Source organism: Apaloderma vittatum, unplaced genomic scaffold, assembly GCF_000703405.1.
Source record: "Apaloderma vittatum isolate BGI_N311 unplaced genomic scaffold, ASM70340v1 scaffold1305, whole genome shotgun sequence".
Lineage (NCBI taxonomy): Eukaryota > Metazoa > Chordata > Aves > Trogoniformes > Trogonidae > Apaloderma > Apaloderma vittatum.
Window position 1 is genome coordinate 1 of NW_009715239.1, and position 20706 is coordinate 20706.

Consider the following 20706-nt stretch of genomic DNA (forward strand, 5'->3'; position numbering starts at 1 on the left):
GGCACCTGGGCCCGATCCCCGCCGGGCCCGCCCCGGCCCTCCCCTGCGGAGGATAGTGGCCGGGAGGGCTCGGTCCCCTGACTGCCCTCCGCCCCGAGCAGGTGCCGTGAGGGCCGGCGTCAGCCCCAGCCAGGAACGGGAGACGAGAGCCAGGCTGCGGGAGGGGCTCATCTACATGCGTGCGTAAGTCGCCCAACGGGCCAGACGGCAGACGGGTGCTCACACACAGGTCACCTGCGAGCTGTTCCCTCTTCCAGTATTTACTCCTTACTCCACCCGCCTTCCCTCTTCCAGTATTTACTCCTTTACTCCACCCGCCTTCCCTCTTCCAGTATTTACTCCTTTACTCCACCTGCCTTCCACCCAGAAGCGTCACTCGGGTCGAAATGGCTTCGACTGCCGTTCTCTGGCAGCCGCAGCGGAGGAGCAGGCTGGGAAGCTGTTGGTATCTGCCGCTCTCCAGCCACGAGTGTCCCTCTCCTTGCCCCTTCTTTCCAGTGACGTTCGGCATGGTGAGCACCGACATGTACCACCTGAACCAAGTCATGTCCCGTCTCTTCGTGAAGCCCTCCTCTTCCTCTGAGGACAACAGGAGCGGTTTCAGGAGCATTGAGAGCAGAGCTGATTTCTGGAGGGTAAGGCTTCCATCAAAAAGATGTTTTCTCGGAAAATAGACAAGGGAAGAAGCTCCTAGTGTTAAATTCTGAGCAACAGTCTCGTGGTTCTCCTAAAAAACCGTGTTCTAGATGATGTTTTCAGCTGAAGAAAGGCAAATAAGTTCTAAAAATGTTTGGGGACAAACAAGAATACTGATACTTGTGAATAGTCAGTTGAGGAAGACAATTAATTGCAGCATCATATTCTCAAGATTAGACTTGGTCTGAGAAGAGCTTCGATAAAACCAAAGATGCGGAGTTTACAGTTCTTTCAACCTCTAGCTGTTAAAAAAAAAATTCGTCATTTCCACTGGAGCAGCCAGGATAACAGCATCTTGATTCACCTGGTTTGCTGTCATATTACATCATATTTCAGTGATGGTTGGAAAACACATGCCTCGGTTTTCCTGACTAGGTGGAGGACTTCCCAAACTTACCAGCATCGCCCAGCTGACAGCAGAAGGCAAAGTTTCTCACCCTACTCTTCCTTAAGAATGGAAATGCCTGGTTATTAGAATTCATTTGGAATGAATTGTAATTAACACCTCTTATCACAGTGTCTGCTATTGCTAGTCCGTGAGATAGCGAGCCCTTGCTAGATAGACAATTTGTGTACTGATGTACTAGAAATGGTTGTAATACATGCTCAGATGGTGCCAGACCATGGGGACCTGTTGTCTGGTACTCAGAATAATACTATCCCCAAGTTGAATGCTCTTTATCTGCATCTAAGGAACACCCAGAAAAAGAGGGCTTTTTCTTTTCTTGCCTTCAAAAATAAATACTTCTTCATTTAGACTCAGTTGACTCAAAACTCAGTCAGAAATGTATCCCAAAACAGATATTCAGAGATTAAGATAACCAACAGATTTTGTTAAAACAACATGTAACGTGTTTACACATACTTGTTTGGAATTCAGCAGAATTTTGCAGTGAAACTCCAGACAGACATATGTTTTAGTCTTACCCTGAATAATCTCATTACACATCTCTGATAGAATTATACAGGGAATAGAATTGACTTACAGCAAAAAGCTGTAAATATATTTACAAGACAGTTCATAGATGGGAACTGTTTGTATTCTAGCTTAGGCTGTGCAGCTATGAAGTATCCTGAAAACCCTGTAGAGATTTGTGCACTAAAAAGTGGGGTAGTAGGGGTAGGTAAGTCTTCTTTTAAATCTTTAACCTCACTGGTACATGTAGTTTGCAGAGGGACCCCTGTTGGATGGACTCTACTGGGACAAGTGGTATAACAACATGGCATTAACCTTCAAGAACAACAACAGCCGTATTTACTATGAGAATTTGCTGTTAGGAGTGGCCCAGATTCGCCAGCTGAAAGTACGCACCGGCACTTGCTCCATCTACCCGTATTTCCGTACTCTTTTAGAAGACTGTTACAGTGAATATCATTATCTAGCTGAAGACAGGTCAGACTTTGGTCTAAGGAGCGGATCTGAGTAAGTCATCCTACTTCGGCACAGAAATGTTTTTGAAAACCTAACCAAATCCTTAATGCCACTATTCTGCCATTAGTAACACCCGTGCATACCATCAGGTGAGCTTTTCTCTTGGTTACATTGAGATAAACCGTTGGTTTTCTGCCAACATTATAGGCAGGAATTCAGAATGGGAAATCTATAGTGTGGAGAGACGGGAAGAACTGGAGAGAGGGAGCCCAGTTCAGCCCCACTGCGGTGTGCTTCTGCTGCTCTCTCCACTAACATCTCTGGAGAAGTGCTCAGCTATGTGAGGCCTGAATTTAAATCACATATTTATAGGTTGGAATCATGCTAAAGTGTTCTGTAAACAGAGCCAAAAGGCCTGCTTCACGCACTTCATTTAGCCTTGATTTAATGCAATGAAAGAACTCGTGAACATGTCACAGTAACAGTGAACTATGTAACCTAGAGATAATTCCAGTTACCTATAAAGGTTTTAAGGTAATAAACTCTCTGGCCCACGTTGGGGGAAATCCAGATTCATAAGCAATCGCTGTTTTGTGAATGCACTGAGTAGCTAAATAAAACAAATGGGAGTGTCGTAAGGCCATATGTCTTGTGTGTATTTCGTGGAAAGAAAAGTGTTATTTAAAGGTTTGCTTTAAACAGTCAGTTGTGGGTGCAGAAGAGCACAAGCACTAACAAGGACTGTATAAAATAAAAGTTAACACTTACTGCAGTCCAGTTTCCTTAACCTGAGCTGCTTTGTTTTCCCGTTTCTGACAGATGGAAATACACCTCGGCCTCCTCGTTATCCCCGTGGTACTGGGGATCTATGGGCTTGTACAGCAGCGGAGGCTATTTGTTCACCCTGCCTAAATCAAAGCAGGAGAGCGTGCAGAAGCTGGTGTTCCTCAGGCAGAACAGCTGGCTCACTAGAGCAACCAGAGTTGTATTTATCGACTTCTCAACCTATAACGCTAACATAAACCTCTTCTGTGTAATCAGGTCAGTTCTTACCTTTACTACATGTGAAATCCAATTTACTGAGGCGTGATGCATCCATAAAGGCACGAGGAGAGGCTGGTCACCTCAGGCATATGTAGCCGTGTTTCTCCCGTAGCAGCTGGCAAGTCAGCAATTCATCACGAATGCAGAAGTTCAGTCAGTGTGGGGAGCAGACCAGATCCTTCCTTTGCATTGCTTTGTAATACTGTGTCTGGTCGGCACGACTGGTTGCTGCTGTCTCTTGGAATAGATTTCATAGACTTTTGCAAGGTCAAAGACTGGGTTATTGGTCAGGTCAGCTAGTGAAGGGAAAAGACTGAGGGCTGGGTGAACATTTGCTCTTCTAAGACAGTTTCTTTTAATACTTTAACCAAACACCATCGCTTGGGTATCCAAAGAGCTTCTCTGTTTCCCCTCAACCTTCCCTGCCGTGTAATACTCTTTCAAGGGGCTACTTAGCATAACCCTTACAAGAAGATCTTGCAGTTGTAAGAGTTCCGGTAAGGTAATATTAATATAGTAATAATTAATATGATAAGATTAAGGGCTGTGATGATTTCAAGGGATGGTAACTAACACTAGACACCAATTTTTTTTCAGGTTGGTGGTAGAGTTCCCTGCAACAGGGGGGGCTTTCACCTCCTCACATATCTACTCTGTGAAGCTCCTCAGATATGTCACCTATTATGATTACTTCCTGGCTTCTTGTGAAATCACCTTTTGCCTCTTTATCATTACATTCGTAATCCAGAAGGTGATACAAATAGTAAAACTGAGAAAGAAGTATTTCAGGAGTGCCTGGAACTGGCTGGATTTGCTGCTGCTGGTGGTGAGCTTCACCTTGACTTTCACCTCTGTGCTTGCCCGCCTACGCTAGCGCTGGCGAGATGCCCAACATCTCTTCCTGCTTAGTGGGTCACCTGCTGTCCTGTACTGAAGAGGCCACTTGGCCACCATAGTTCAGGACACCTGAACTTTTTTCTAGCCTGGCTGCAGCTCCATATCATTTCCATTCATTATTCACCTTATTTGCTTGATCCTTAATCTCTGCAGAGCAGGGAAGCACAAGCACATAAGGGCTAACGCGGTAAAATTAGAATGTGTGCAGCACATTACATGGCACAAGCCCAGAACGATGGCAGTGCCATTTCAAATGATTTGGCCAATAAGGCCTCATATAAACACGTCATGACAAAACATCCAACTAACTCAAGTTCTTCAAATCTAACCAAGGGCCTTTTGAAATTGGTGCGGTCTTCCCTGTGCAAAGTGACAGTGTGAAGAGAGGGCAGGGAGCTGGACTTCAGCTTCACTGTTTTCCTGCAGGTATCCATCCTTGCCATTGCCTTCAACATCTACCGCACGGCAAAAGTGTCCCTGCTGATGGAAGAGCTGCTGGCTGATGCCCATGCATACCCAGACTTCTATTTCCTTGCGTTCTGGCAAGTCCTTTACAACAACATGATTGCTGTCAACATCTTCTTTGCTTGGATAAAGGTATAGGCTCTTATTCCCTTTTTTTTAACGTATTCAAGAATCATAGTGTTTCTAAGCATATCACAAATGTTCAATTTTTACCTTTTCATAGGTGGACTGCAAAGGCGGGGCTAAAAGGCAGAATTTTGTTTGTAAGATTCCAGAGGAGTTTAAAATTACCTCCTCCTCCTAAACACGGGTCACACAAATTCCAAGCCTGTCTAAAAAACAAAATTTGCATGTGGGCAGCTGTCTCCACTGGAGCAGCTGGGAAATTACCACGGCCAAATAGCCTCCCCAAACTCAGTCTTTTCCTAGACCCAGTATTATGCAGGTCACAGCCTGACCTATACAAACATAGGGCTCTAATAGGTGAAGCTATTGAGAGCTTTTGCAGCCAAAAGCGATGAAGAAAGTAGCTACTTTTTAACTGAAGGCAAAACACCTCTGAACTTGATTCACAAGTGGCTTTTTGCCAGGATACCTTTAATTTCGTTTTTATTTGCAAAGAGAGTTTGTGATCTCTGGACAGAGTAGCAGACTAAGATTACAGGCTACTTGTAACCAGGTGCTCTGGTGCCAAACCAGTCTTGCCTGTTCACCTGCCACTGCCCCTCATCTACCAAACCCTGCTGGGCTCTGCCCCCAGCAGACAGCAGTGGCTGTGGTTTAGGTGATGAATGTTCCCAAAGCTTTGCCTGATCCCAGGCTGCTTACAGGCCCCCTCTACCCTTTGTAAAACGCCCGGCACAAAGTGGCTGAGAAACAGGCAGGGAAGGTGCTTACATCTGCCAGAAAAAAAACCTGCTTTAGGGTCATGCTTCCAGTACCTGACCTTGGAGTGTCATGAGAGGTCACATCCTTTTAAAATCAATGGGCTTTTGGCTTTCCTGCACCTCCCAGGCCGAGGCCGCAGAAGCAGCTGTTGGGGAGTGCCGGCCGTTAACCAGCTGTGTGGGCAGCCTTCCTCCTGTGCCCATTCTGGGCCCCAGCTACACGTTCCCCCCCGCATCATCTCCTCTCAGGCCGATGACTCTTAATTGCATTTAGAATTAACAACTGCCATGGAGCAAGGCTTTTGTTCAGATCCAAAGTAAATAGAGCTCCTTACCAGCTCAGGCTGTCAGGGAATCCTCAGAGGCAGGACGGTGGTACGGCTCGAAGCTGCCTGGACCAAAGCTGGTGACACACACCAGTTCCCAGCAAAGACCTGCCCACACATGATTACTTGTAGCACGTAGAGCCTGTTTGCCCCAGCTTCTCCAGAAACACTCAGTCCTAGTTCTTACAGCTACATACCGTGCGACTTATTTCTAGGTAAGACTTAACTTATAAATTATGGGCACAGATAACATTCCAGCAGTTTTGTTAAGAAGTTGCAATATATTTTGATCCTCCGATAACAACAGGTTCTGTTCTCTTGCAGATATTTAAATACATAAGCATTAACAAAACCATGACACAGCTGTCCTGCACTTTATCGCGCTGTGCCAAAGATATCGTTGGATTTGCCATCATGTTCTTCATCGTTTTCTTTGCCTATGCCCAGTTAGGCTACCTGGTCTTTGGGTCGCAAGTTGAAGACTTTTCCACTTTCCAGAACTGCATGTATGATACTTTCTCAACTTTTTGGTACAAAACTCCCAATTGGTGCAGGTACAAGCCAACTTAAATACAGGTCTCCAACACTGAAGCTTATTTCATAAAGCAAAACCAATTTTGTTGGCCCTATGATCCATTTCCCAAAGCCTTAACGTGGTTTGTTAGTACAAGGTAAGGGATCATAAAACTAGAACAGAAGGGAAATAATTTTTAAAAACACAACTGACCAAAACCAGATTATTTATCCAAAATTTAAGTATTTTCTCATATAAGCTATTAAAAAAATCCTTTATACCTCCAAATTCTCAAATACATACTAAATGCCCAAATTTACCATTACTCTATTATCCCAGCTTGCCTTTTGATTTTCAGGTAATGGTGAACCAGTCTCAATTGTATCTATTAACTTTTTTTTTTTTTTCAAATAGTGCTTACATTATTTGTTTTTAGCAGAAGCCAGTCAACTTCATCTTGGTTATTCTTTTACTCCCAGCTTTACACAGTTCCGTATCATACTGGGAGATTTTGATTTTGAAGCCATAGAAGAGGCAAACAGAATCCTTGGACCTATTTACTTCATCACATTTGTATTCTTTGTGTTCTTCATCCTGCTGGTAGGTCTCATCTTAAAAACTCTTATCTTATTGCATAAGCAGTAGAGAAGGACTGATGTACAGTGCTGGGAGCTTGGCTTTCACCCTTAGATGACCCTGGGCTCGCCTCGGCTGCCTCTCAGGACACCGGGGCAGAGTCGGAAGTCTTTTTGCAGGAATTCCCAGCAGGGAAGACATTTCACAGCTCCCCCTTTCTCCAAACAGCCACAAAATGGGCTTTTGCACCACAAAACTAGCACGTCGCCCCTTTCACTCTGCTGCACCACCCATTTCTTGAGGTTTTAATTTTTGAAAACTTAGCTGGGTGCTCTTGAACTGTGTAATGTTAGCCCTGTCAGGTAAGAAGGTTAAAGAGAGGCTTTGATGGGGCTGTGTAGGTGCAAGTTTGTTTCATCAGATTGATGTTTCCATGAATTACTTCAGATTGAAACACCAGCTGAAAAAGCTACAAGTTACGCCAAAAAATCCCGTACCTCGAAGGAACTGGGCCTTGTAGCTGATATTGCCCATGGGAAATAAGTGATTTGTCTGCCCACAATATTCCCTAAGACTGTTAGATAATGTAACTGCATTAGGAGCATGGCTGCACACAACAAAGCTCTTCAATTCCAAAAACAGCCCCAGCAGTTTCCCGAAACACATACCTAACTGCATCTTTCCTTTGCAGAACATGTTTTTGGCTATTTTAAATGACTCCTACTCAGCAGTCAAAGCAGAATTTGAAGCAACACCCAGCCAAGAGCTTAAGATCAGAGACCTCATTAGAAAGGTAAGTAAGCATTTCTCATTTAATCCAAGGTAAGAGGAGGAATTCTGAGCTACATCACTCGCAAACAGCTGGGACATAACCCTTTGATGAACACCCAGTATTTTATTTTTCCCTTTAAACAAATACTTGACACATACAGAGACATCCTTCCATCACACTCACTGGAGCTCCTAATGCTAAGAGTAGCACATGAGTTAGGGTGCAAGGAGCCTGCCTTTACACCATCCTTTTGAAAGCAATATTCAAGCCCAGCCCAGTTTACGAGATAACCCATCACCAGCTTGCTTCAGCGTTTACTGTTGCTGCTCTACCAAACTGAAAAACTAAAGATCTTCTCTGTGTGGGAAGACAAAACAAGGAGAAATGGGTGCCTTTAAGACTCCCGAAAGTTCAGACTCTTTTTACATGCCAGAAATTAGTACAAAAGGGAAATGAGCCCTTCCCTAACTTCTCAGCTCAATTTAAAATCATGACGTCCTCCTTCCCTGCCAAATGCACGCACTGAAGCCCAAGAGCTTGCAGGCAGTTGTTGCTGGGACAAGTGAGTACCTCTGCCTGGAAACCTGACTTTGTATGGAGATCCAGCATCACCAGCGAGATAAGTAAGAGCGAGACGGGGTGTGGAACAAGGGACCTGCGCATCCACACAGCTTTCTCCAAGTTAGCGTACACTGACCCTGCTGCAGAGGGGGGCTTGGCAGCCCTACCTACCTGAAATTTTCCTGCAGGATTTTATCAGTGGCGTAGACACAGGTTACACGGTTTCTGCCAAGCCCAGTTTTCACTAAGGAAAAGGGAGTCTCTGGCCAGGGTACAGCTAGTCTGGTTGGCACCAGCACAGCTTAGATTCCCCGACTTGAGCTCATTCTCCTACTTATCTGGGACTAGAGCAAGAATAAACCGAATATGTTTGAGAACAGAAATTGTTACTGGGTTTGGTTGGTTATTACCTTCAGGAATTTCATGACAAATTTGAGATAGAGCATGTTAAGTTCTCTGAGCTAAGCTAAGGGAACAAAGAAAGTGACAGCCAGGTGGGATTTCTGTTTAATTGCCAAGGCTTTATGCTGACAGTTCGTTCCCTGCGTTCAAGTCCTCGTGTGAAAGCATCTCTGATTAAACACAAGCCATTTAACATGCCCGACCTTTTCCCTGCCTATGTTCAGAGCTGCAATGAGGCCCTTGTCAAGCTGAAGCTGAAGAAACCAGAGATGGATCCAACGCCAGCAGGAGAGAGCTTGGCAAGGTACCATCTCAGCATTTTCTGTTCCCCCCCACACCGAGCACTGGCCTATTCTCACAGGACTTTTCTCTCTTCTCATTTGTGCGAATGACAAGCAGGGAATTTCCATCTACAAAAAGAAAGGATATTTCCAAGCTTTCCAGCGGAGACAATGCTAGTGAAAAGGTAGGCATTATTCTTCCCTAAATTATGTGGAAATATAACGAGCAGTTTCGAAGTCAAATAATACAAAAGGAGTCGCAGTTGTCCCCACTGATACTTACAAAAGCTATTTCTCCACAGGATGCTATTTTTAACATCATAGGAGTAGCAAAAGCTAGACCTATAAATAAAGATAAGTCACTGATTATGCCCAAAACTTCAAATAAAAAGCCTGTTCAGGCAAGGTCATACACTGCAACAGCAGAGCTGGTAGTAAGGCGAGATCAATGTGTCTTAGCAATGATAGAAAACTGTGAGCTGGGCACTTGCCCAAATGTTAAACAGAAGCAAACGTACAGAAAACAAGTTTTAGAGCAATCTTTTGGGTCATAGAATGCATCTACAGCAAGATTACTGTATGTTCCTTTTGCTTTATAGAAAGGTTTCAAGCAGTCTTTGGTAGTGCCCTGTCTCGAGTAAGCCTGTGCAAGTACTTCTAAAACATAATTTATAAAAAAATCACTTCTACAACAAGAGGGGGAAAGCCCCTTGGTAGCTGTAAACACCACTACATACAGTGCTTGCAGTTTCTCTCAGTTCTGAAAGAAGTGTATTACTATATCGTGTCCTTTGGGAAAGGCCAGAAGGAAAACGTACTTTCAGATGGAGAACATTCTTCTCCCCAGAGCTGCCTATACCTTCTGCTCTTGCATGCTCCCTCCTCCCTGCAAGAGGGACTGTGTTACAGGTGTCCTTGTGAGCCAGGCTGACTGACTGGGCTTTTGGTTTGGGTTTTTTTTTTTAACATCCCTCTGATGTTGAATAGAGCCACCTGAATTTATCAAAACGACAGGAAGAGGAAGAAGAACATCACCAGAAGTATCCATCTACTGAGGACATGGATGCATCCACAGCCCAGAGCTATGTGTCCCACGCAGAATTCCAACAGTAAGTGTACGAGTCTGTTCTTGGCCATCGTGTTCCCATCCTCAGGCAGACTGTGGCCCTAGCGGAAACCCTTACCAAGCAACAACCTGAGAGACAGAAGATCAACACAAAGTCAGCGATTTTAAGATATTTTAAGTGCACTTAGAGCAGCTGTTGCCAGCCAGTATAAGAGAGGGAAGAAGGAAACCAAAAGAATTAATAAGAGCAGGTTGGAAGGACATTAGTCAGGAATGAGGTGGGACAAGAATTTAAGGTATTGTCACTCCTTCAGAACATCTCCCTGTGGCTGCCCAGGGCAGGGGACAGGGACTGTAAGGCCTTGCTCTTGTGAAGGGGTATTTCAGGACTTAGACCCTCAGCAGCTGACACAAGGCAGCAAAGAGGCAGGCTACAAATGCAAGGTGAAGGGCAGCACCATCTCAGGGATATGTGGCTTTATTTGTGTGTTCTAGGCTCTTGAGGTATACAGCCGAGCTGGTGGTGGAATTTAATAAGAGCAATGCAAAACTCAAGAGAGTTATGAGAAGCGTACAACGACTGAACGATGCTTCGCAGCATGACAGCACAGTCTGACCATACAGTTTAAATAAATCCAAAGTATCCCCCCCTTTATTTTTTTTATTTCTGGATAAAAGAAGTGGGAACGTTAATAAAGGTATATTTCATTGTTGCTTCTGGGCCTTTTCTCCAAGAGTTTCAGGTGCTTTACCTACTGAGAAACCTTGCTAGAGTTTTGGTTGGTCATCTCTACAAATGCCTGAACGTTTACTCCTCTGCTTAATTTTGGGGCTGCTTGTGAGACACAAGATGTGTAACCAAGGGAGCGCAGCATCCTGGGCCTGCTCTGTGTCCTTCTCTCCATCACTGGCCCTACCTCAATCGCTGAGCACAGGCCAGCACCCAGGGCATCAGCCCCACACCACTCGCCACATCTGCCGCCAAGAGTGATGCTTATTTCTCAACAACTCTTGTTCCAGGCACCTGTCGCTTCCAAAACAGGTTACTGTTGCCTTCAGGAAAAAAAAAGATTCAGGGGAAAAAAAAAAAAAGGACACTCTTAATTTTGATCAGGCTGTACCAGCTGGAACCACTAGAGGGTGCTTTGCCTCAACTTCGCACCGGCCTGACTCCCCCAGAAACGCCCCGAGCTCGGATTTACAACACCGCAAGGATTCGCAACGCTATAAAGCCTTACGGCCTGCAGAGCACTGTCAAGCTACTACGCACTCTGAGGGCTCTTTTCGTCAAATCACGGTGTGGAGAAGCCGTGTCAGGGAGAAGGGAGCAGGCAAGTATTGAAGGGACCCAGAAAGAGGTAACTTCAGCTCAGCAGCACCTTGTTTGCCTGTCGGGGTTCGCCAATTTTGGACTTCAAACTCCCAGGCAAGCCAAGCCATCCTCTTTCCTCTAAAAGGGACCAGTTTAAAATAAAACACCTCTTCCCTTTGCTTCCCAAGGGTTCTTGTTGCTATGCAGCATCACAGGACACTGTCCCGGAAAGGGTTATGTCACGGATGATCTGTTTATTTTGATTACTCAATAGCCTGACAGGCAGGAAAGCAGATGTATTGCACCTTCGGCATCTCCAACCTGTCCTCCTCCTGGCAACCCTTCTTGTACAAACAAGTCTCAAAAACTTCACACACAGTTACTTACCCAGAACTTCACGGAAGAGCCTTCAAGCACTTCTTAAACACGCTCTGCTCCGCTAAGGCACAATAAACCCTCTTTATTCTGTCTCTGAAGAACACAGTGAAGGCTGCCTTCTGTCTCTTTTTCCCTCATTTGCTCCCTCAACCTTCAAGTTGTTTCTCTTGTTCCCATTTACCTGCACTGCCACACACCCACAGATAGAGTCTTCACCTTTGGTTCTTCTGTCCCCTGCCTGGCCTTAGGCTCAAGAAAGGTGGATTTACACAAAATACAACAGGTAAGTCAGCTTGAAAGACCTTGATCACTTTTCATATGAACTTACATCAACATATTATGAGAAAAAATAAATTCTATTTGGTTCAGAAGAAAAGCATCCTCTTATGTTTACAGAAGTGCTTGCAGGGACAGCATTTTCCAGCCACAAACCGAGCCGCCCCGTAAGCTGAACTGACAGTTGAGGGGCTGATCTGGTCACTTCCTCACGGTCTCTGCTGAGAGGCACAGTCTAAACGGGTCAAACAAGGCTTAAGCTGCCGCAATTTCATTTATCAAGGGCTCTCTCAGCAGCCAGGCCCCAACAAGGATCCATGGGATCCACCTCAGCAACACCATGAAACTCAAAATACGTACAGGGACAGCAAAGGATTCGGCGCTTGGTTTTAAGTGACGGCAGTGGAGGAGAAAGCACGATGAGCAACGAAGATGTATGACAATAAAGGTTAAGGTACTTTTATTATAAAAGTCTATACAATGAGCACCAGACATAGCAATGCAATTATATCTGGTTTAGTTATATATATTCCATATCTATATATCCATATAGATATATAGGTTTTGCTTTTACCAAAGTAAAACTGTTATATCACAAAATGCCTAGTTCTACCATTTATTTATTGCTCAACAAGGATGGCACAAAACACACTCGGCATAACTGTTGCCATGCTTATCTACTATACTGAATAAACAGCCAAACACTGCATAACGAACACAAAGCAGCTGTTAATTCTGAATTGGAACCAGTCTGATCACTCACTCACTTATAAAAATATTGGAATCATATAGATTTAAGCATTATAAAGGAGGAATATATTATTTAAAACATTTAAATAGTGCATATTGACATTTTGCATGTGGTATATAAAACACAAACATTCATGTACAACACTATACAGTACACATTAGTTTCAATGTTTGGATACACCCGTGTCTGCAGACTGATAGAAAAGGAACTGAAGTGTACATTGCACAACGGAACTGAATCAAATCGAGAAATGGTCTCACGACTAGTTCAACCTCATAATTCTCTTAAGGTCCCAGATCATTTTGCAGTTAAAAACAAACAAACAAATAAAAAAAAAAATAAAGGCATACCACCAGTGCTCAATAGTTTTAGTGCTTTTTTTTCCTGAATTCCAAAATTACATGCCTACAAGCAGAATCAAAGAAAACAAGAAGTATTCTACAGTACGCAGATGAAATCTGAGCACTAAAAATCCTACTTTCAGCCTATTTCCTATGCTCCATGACAGAACAGCAAGCCTATGAGGTTACATGCTAGCCATTTCTTACGTTGTGAGAAAGTTCATTTTTGGTCTTCCATAAAGCAGTGTGGGTAACAGCTCTGTTGACATTAGCTAGTCATAAAAACATGCAGTGAGAATAGGTGCATGCAAAACATGGCCACAATCAAACCGATTCACTGAAGAAAGAAAAAAAAAAAAAAAAAGGAAAAAAACTGAGAAAGCACCAGGTAAAATTAACACAAGATTTTGCCAGATCAAACCCAGCTGCTGATGGCTGTTGCAGAGCAGAAAGCTAGTAGCTAAATCATCATTCAGCACAGCAGATGTGATACTCAAAACATTAGTTTCAACTCTGAAGCTAAATCATGCAAGGCCCATAAACTGTTTTGCTTACATTATAAGGGTTAGGTAACTTATTTTTATTCTCCAACTGTAAAACAAAAACCATGATAAACAGCAGTAATTTTTTTTCACTCCAAACTGACAGCTCACCCCGTGGTGTGCATTAACTACACTATTTTAGCCCTTGAAACCATACTTATGTCGGGTACAGCGGAATTTTAACTGTCCTAAGCCAGCTCTTTCCTGCTGGAGCTACGCAAGTCTGAGCACCGTCACGTTTCCCACACACTGAAATGTTCATTAACGTTCCTCAGATCTTCCGAAAGTGGAGATGCAGTATCCAATTCAGACAAAACACTATGTCACCGCTAGTCGATAAACAATTAACCGATAAAATGATCAAAATGAACAACAGTAACGCAAGTCCTGCAGGCAGCATGTGATAGAACTTTTCAGTTTTCCAAGTTTTTAAAGAAACTACGCAAGGTCACTTTCTGGTTTGTCCACTGTCATTCTTTATCAAGGAGGAAATGTGACCATTAACGAACAAAATCCACAGATGTTAATTATTACTGTGTTCTAGGTGCAATTTAGAATACCAAAAATTAAAGTTGTTCCACAGCAGTCCTCTGACAGGAATTTCAGTCTGGTTTTTTAAAGGTTCCAAGAAAAAAGAGCTGTGCGTTTGGTTTGCTGACTTTTTTCCCCCCATAATAGCAAAGAGGCAAGAGGAGTAGTTCAGTGTAGCATTATGGTATTAATAACTTCTCCAATAATGCAAAGAGTTGGTAATAACAAAAGTCTCGAAGTTCTTGAACGCTAAAAATAAAAAAAAAAGCTATGGTTGTTTTGGAACAAGACGGGTGTGTCTGTAATACAAAACTTTGATGGAAACTGTGTTTGCTAAAGTTGGATAAAGCAGCCTCAAACTTCGAAATCTTACTCGCTCTCTAGGCAGGACCTACTTACCCTTCCGACACGTTAAGAGTGGCACCACAGTAAAGTGCACAAAGGGGATTCTTTCGACAGTGCATGACAAATGAACACAAGCACCCAATAAGTACAGCGGTAGTACAGGGAAACAGCGTGCTACTCAGCGACTTGGAGAAACAGCATTTAAATCGACTTTGAAGAATCTTGTTTGCTGATAAGGACTTCTAACAGCCTCAGTTTGGCTTTGATTTTCTTGTACTCCCTGTACTCATCAAGCATTGGAACCCGATCTTCTTTCTGTACGTTCCTGTAAAAATAAAACAAAACAAAATAAAACAAAAACCCCATATATGAAGTTTCAAGCAAGTCCTCCATGCAGCAAGCCAAACACAAAAGCAGCTACGTGCAGTTATCTTCAGGCAGATAAAAACATTTTTGGCAGGTCACTGACCAATAGACTCATTATTGTATTTCAGTTTATTGTATTTCAAATTGCCATCATCTAACAAACTGAATAGAAAACCCAGCAGCATTTATTCAACCCAACTCCTGCAGCATTGTTTATAAATTGCTCTCAAGTTCTTCCAGAGGTTTCATTAAGAGGGTATGAAGACTTTCATTTTGGATCCTGTGTACACATTACAGAAAAACGCCAAATTTAAGTTAATCTATATTTTCACTGCATACAGACTGACCCACAAATTGATAGCAGAGAATTATTTAAGACTAGAATATAATAAACTTATCTATTAATCTGACTTATTTTTATATTAACCTTCACTATTAGTCTCATTATTTGCCAATAAAATCAGGAGTTATGCCCCGCTCTCAGTAAGTGCACAGTGAAGCCCTATTAGTACAGTTTGTGTGACCAATGGTGCAGGAGTTTATAGTTAAGGAGAAACAGAGCAGAAAGTGTAGTTAAATGAGAATGTCAGCCAGTCAGGAAAGTGACTGACCTCTTAGAAGTGTGGTTCGTTTTGTTCATGAGGTGATACACCTCAGAAAACCTCCTATTACACACAATGGGCAGCAGCTCAATCAAATTCGTAACAGCATGTATGCAAGTAAGATGCCTAAAAGTACTAAACAGTACAGAGAAGAATTAAAATTATATTCCCCTTTAAAGGTAAAGCACATATCCAGCCAGGACTGATCTACTGAAACAAAGGGCAAACAGGCAAACTTTGCCTGCCCTATGTTAAAAACAGAGGGATAATCTGAGGTTTGTGGGGTTTTAGTATTAAAAAAAAAACCATTTTCATGAATATTTTAAAATATTTTTTTTTAACTGAAAAAAAGAACCACTTCTTCCATTTTCATTATTATGCTTTCCAAATTGTAACAGAAGAAACAAAATCCAGGAGCCAGCTTCCTCCACTAGTAGAAACACACAGTCAGATTCCATTGGGCAACATTCATACAGAAAGTTGAAAAAAACCAAAAATACTTGGCGACAAATCGAGGCTGCTGTCCAGCATCTGTTTTTGAGCTAAACAAACCTTCCATTCTGCTGATAAAACTCCTCTTCAAATTCTCGTAAAGTCTTGCGTAGCTTCTTTTTTTCAGCTCTAGCTTTCCACAGTTGCTCCAATAATTCAGGCCTAAAAATTTCAAGTGAAAGAAAAATACCGTTGGCCACACAATAAAATTTAAATCCTTCAAAGCACACTTACAAAGAACTGAGCTTGCTGCACTAATAATCAAATCGTCTTGCTCATCAGGAATATGCTATCTGTCTGACAGTGCAAAATTAAGAACAAACTAGTAGTTAATAAAAGGGTATAAATTTCCTGCTGTCTACCCAGCTCAGGTAGGGCTGAAGGTGGTTTAGAAGAAACCAAACAATTCACTGAACACAAAAGGATCCAAGTCAGACTTATCAGAGGAAAGAACGTTCCTTCAAGTGAGAAACTTTTGTGAAGCGCTGAATATGTCCCTCCCTCGCCCCCAACATCATAGATTTGGTCTCGCATTAAGCGCAATAAATTAGTCACTTTTTATTTTTACATACATGGAAGCAGCGCGGGTGCTCGACAGCCTGAGGTCCCGGGTCAGCTTCTCTTGACCATCTTCAACATCAGACTCGGAGTTTTCAACTGGGCTTAAAACCGACTGTGTCTGGGCAGCAGTTTTCAAGATATCATTCAGGTCTGCAGACAAACCATCGCTTTCCTCCTCCTCCTCCTGAAAATCAAAACCAGAAATTCACAAGTCTGAAATATTTCAGTTCCCTATTAAAAGTGCTGGGAAGTTTGTTTTTGTTTTTTTAAATGGACTGTACGCACCTTAATTTCTTCAAAAAAGTGGGCAGTTTCACCTTCAATAATGGGCTGTAACATCTGGCCCCGTCTCTTGGTTGATGGTGACCCCTGCAAAAATTTTTTTTGTTTTGTTATGTGGAATGAGATGTTCAATGCTGTGTGGACTCAGAATTTTGTTCAAGTCACCTAATACCTACAGGCATTCCTTCTTTCAGAAGAATAAAAGACTGCAAACGTACTTACAGAGCACAGACACATACAACAGAAACATACACAAACCCAACATGAAACCATATAACTCAAAAAGCTCAGATGCCCAAAGTATTCTTGACACAGAAATAAAAATATCTGAAACTCTAATATTCTTCTTCTGGCTTAAAATAAAAGCACTCTCACTCTCTGTGTTTTGTAGAGAATTCATAAACCCAAAGTACTTAAAAGGGATCCTACAGGAAAGATGGGGAGAGACTCTCTATCAGGGCGTGTAGTGACAGAACAAGGGGTAACGGCTTCAAACCGAAAGAGGGTTTATTAGATTAGGTATTAGGAAGAAATTCTTTTCTCAGCGTGGTGAGGCACTGACACAGGTTGCCCAGAGAAGTTGTGGATGCCTCATCCCTGGAAGTGTTCAAAGCCAGGTTGGATGAAGCTTTGAGCTACCTGGTCTAGTGGGAGGTGTCCCTGCCCATGGCAGGATTGCGATGAGGTGACCTTTAAGGTCCCTTCCAACCCAACCCATTCTATAGTCTCTGAATTTCACATTTACTGTTGTTCCTGCTAAACCACAGCACAGGGAGATCATCAAAATAAAGTTGCGCAATGCCAAAGCCCTTTTTTAGACTCTTCTGCCAGGCATACAGGAGAATTATACTGCCAGTTTCTTTTTCTAGACCACTCTGAAGCCCTGCAATTGGAAATGCCACGTAAGAGTTATCTCTTGCCACTTCAGAATCAAAATTGTTTGAACTTCAGCCTAAAGCGGGTGTCCCTGTGCTGTACAGGTGTCACTGGCAGCTGCTGGTCACACACAAGCAATTATGTCCCGCTCATCCGTTACCCCTGGATGGCACAAGCAATTTCAACAGATGATTCTTTGGACAGAAGGAAGGTGGAACACAAACGTCACACAGACAACAACCTGTCGACAAAACTTTACTTCATGAAAGGTAAAGACCACAGAGGCTTCAGCGTACGTGATGACTATACCATGATACCGTACGAGAGCTCAGGGAAGCAAGTGTCATACTAACCAACAGCTGGCACTCAACAGAGCCTGCACAGACCAAAAAAGAGCCTGAGCAGTTCTCGGTATTTAGAGAGCTCCACATCTCTCTTACAGGTTTCAAAAGCAGAAGCCTGTGAAAAATATTTTACAGCTGTTGCCTACAGCACAGATTAGGAATTATGCTACCACGATCTCTTCTGAATTTAAAATCCTCTTGGCTGGTTATCACCTACCTCTTTATTTCACAGCCCCCTCAAAAATAAAAAAATAACTACTATTATATAGGCATTAGGCTACCAATAATATAAAATGCAATTCAGCTGAAGAGTCAGATTTTTGAGGTGAGAGATGGGACAAAACTCAGTCAGTCAAGGGCACTACCAACAACCTGGGACTCACCAGTCACAGAGAAACACTGAGGAGTTTAAGAGCTACCTGTGTTTCTGAAGTTCAAAAAGGGATTTGCACACAAAAGCCCTTAAGCTGAAAAAAGGACTGTAATGTAAATCACATTTTTCTATAAAAGAGCTACCCAAAAACGTATGTGCAAGAAAGGAATGATCTTGAACGGATCCCTTTATCCCAATGTACTTGGGCTCGAAGGGCAGAGCTAAGAACAGACTGAGTTAGTGTAAACAGCCGATGAGGTAGCCATGCCCGGCTGCTGAAATCTGGCAGAGAACTGTCTGTATGGAAAGAGATTCTCTCACGTCAGCTGTGCAGTCCCTTCCTTCTGAAAGGGTCAAACAGTAACATCAAAACTGTTTTGTTGCAAGTCTGGGTCAGCATGCAAGAGTTGGTCACAGGCCACCAAGAACACAGACAGACAGCTGGCTGTCACCCCCCAACTGTTGTACAGGTACTACGAACAGGACTACATCAATCTCCTGGCACAGAATGAAAACTTTCTTCCTCATCTCTTGCAATACCACCAAGAGAGGAAAGAAAAGAACAGAAAGTGCTGCAAATAAGAAGGGAATGAAGTGAAAACACAATGAAAAAGCGCAGGTGATGTACAGATGCCGCGGGGGTCAGTAACACGTCTCACACTGGGGAAGCATGAAGGAATGAAACTGTTCTTACGGCCAAGTGTCACTCACGCCTCTGGTGACAGTAACTTGCCATGGAGAAGAGAGGCGAGCTGCACTGCAACTGGTGTTACTATTCTTGAGAGGACTAAAAGTACAGTATGTGCTGTGGATCCCTCCCTAGCACAGCGACTGGGGAATGCCTCGGCAAGTCAGACCACCTTGTTTACTTCCACCGAGAACCATTCACTCCCTAAGAGCCACCAAGGTCACAGGCAGCTTCGAACTGCTCTGCTCTCAGCAGTAAATCAAATGCCTCAAGTGCAGTGACAACAACAACATCTTGTATCTTCCACAAGAAAGATGCGTTTTATGGGACGGCTCTTTTTAAAGGCAGTCTAGCAGTTCAAAAGGGGGGAAAAAAAAAAAGAAATAGCATTTGTTTTACTCACAAGAATAGGAGTAATGCTTGCTCTAGTTAACATTTGTTTTACAAGTCTGTATCTGTCATAAAGTGGCTTCACAATATGTCTTTCTTCTCTAGTAACCTAAAGGCAGAGAAACCACAGAATTAATTATACTGGTCGCTCAGTCATATACAAGCAAACACAAATGCTTCTCATGCCAGGCCACGCCCCTTCCAGTCGGGAACACAAAAATGGTTTAAATTGTGCACATGAAACGGGGTTTATGCAGATAAAGAGGAAGGAGTGCTTTCTCATCCTCTCTTCTCTCAAACTTCCTATATTTTTCAGGAAGTAGTTTTACAGACTTCTTAACAGTTAGGGGAGCTTCAGCAGAAGTAAACCGTCTATCTTTAAAGATCCATGGACGAGAAACAAAAAAGGGACCAGGAACTGGTGGAGAAGACCATGTGCCTAGCAATGAGGATGATTCTAGAGAAATGGCAAGGGGAAAAAGAAAAAGATGAAACCGTAGAGAGATTTTATCTGACATCTGCTGTACTCTCGATTCTTGCGCGCCGCGCACTCCACCAAAATGAAGCTTACAGGCTATCCTGAGCAGTTACTGGCATCTTCTCCCTAAGGGGATTGTAGAACCAGTGCTAGTGTCTCCAAGACCACCACCCTTCCTTGACTTTTAGACTGAGAAGCTTGGTCAGGTTTATTTGGCTGTGCTGATCATAAAGCTGCTGTGCCAAGTCCAGAAGGCTGACAGAATAGTAACTGGAAAGACCTTGTGACTGGACTAGTGATGCTGATCATCGTCCACAGTAAAACCCGAGAACTTCAGGCACTAATTGCCAGTCACTTACTCTAACTTTCAAGTATTTAAGATATGTGCCACAGACTTGAGGTAGGGGAAAAGAAAGTGTCTCTTCATTTCTGTTTTTGTAACATCCAAGGTAACATTTCAGGCCTTTTCCCAGAAAGTTCAACAGTGTCATTTGTTTTTAAGATTTCTCTTTGCCTCACACATGTATAAGGCAAATGACACCAACCACTTTGCAAATTCCAGTAACCTACTGATTTATGGAAAAAAGGCCTATTAAAAAATACTTTTTTTTTAAAACAAAGTCAGTGCAATAACTTCCTGTGAGAGCAACATGGAAGCCAACAGATAACTTTGTATTTTGGAAAAGCAAAAGAGTCCCTACGCAACAACATTCAATTCTACTCGTGCACAAGAGTTACTGTTGCCTAAGCACACATTAATATAATTTGATGTAGAAATCCAAGTATTACCGGCCGTCCATGCTGACTTTCATAATACAGGAGGCTTTTCTGGAGAGACGTTTTCTCTTCTACCAAATGGTCCTTTGTCATTTTCTGTTGAAGAATAATTCACGATTTCAAACACGGGTTGTGTAACAGT

General features: G+C 42.9%; 2 protein-coding genes across 3 annotated transcripts in view; one reads left to right on the forward strand and one right to left on the reverse strand.

The window, feature by feature from the left end:
• The first annotated feature begins 386 nt into the window (after positions 1 to 386).
• PKD2L2 (polycystic kidney disease 2-like 2) lies at positions 387 to 10475 on the forward strand. The gene is made up of 12 exons (XM_009869020.1): positions 387 to 635; positions 1863 to 2119; positions 2888 to 3109; positions 3710 to 3938; positions 4436 to 4606; positions 6012 to 6193; positions 6681 to 6801; positions 7469 to 7570; positions 8737 to 8816; positions 8909 to 8978; positions 9781 to 9902; positions 10355 to 10475. The coding sequence occupies exons 1-12, from the start codon at positions 387 to 389 to the stop codon at positions 10473 to 10475; spliced, it is 1926 nt and encodes a 641-aa protein (XP_009867322.1).
• Positions 10476 to 14146: 3671 nt separating this feature from the next.
• Positions 14147 to 20706, reverse strand: part of FAM13B (family with sequence similarity 13, member B) — a 36747-nt gene continuing 30187 nt past the window's right edge. For both annotated transcript variants that reach the window (XM_009869019.1, XM_009869018.1), the window contains exons 18-23: positions 20577 to 20660; positions 19323 to 19418; positions 16642 to 16725; positions 16368 to 16540; positions 15856 to 15957; positions 14147 to 14660 (exon numbers count right to left, since the gene is read on the reverse strand). In XM_009869019.1, the coding sequence (XP_009867321.1) occupies positions 14537 to 14660; positions 15856 to 15957; positions 16368 to 16540; positions 16642 to 16725; positions 19323 to 19418; positions 20577 to 20660 (663 nt within the window). In that variant the 3' untranslated portion in view covers positions 14147 to 14536. The remainder of the gene's footprint in view (positions 14661 to 15855; positions 15958 to 16367; positions 16541 to 16641; positions 16726 to 19322; positions 19419 to 20576; positions 20661 to 20706) is intronic.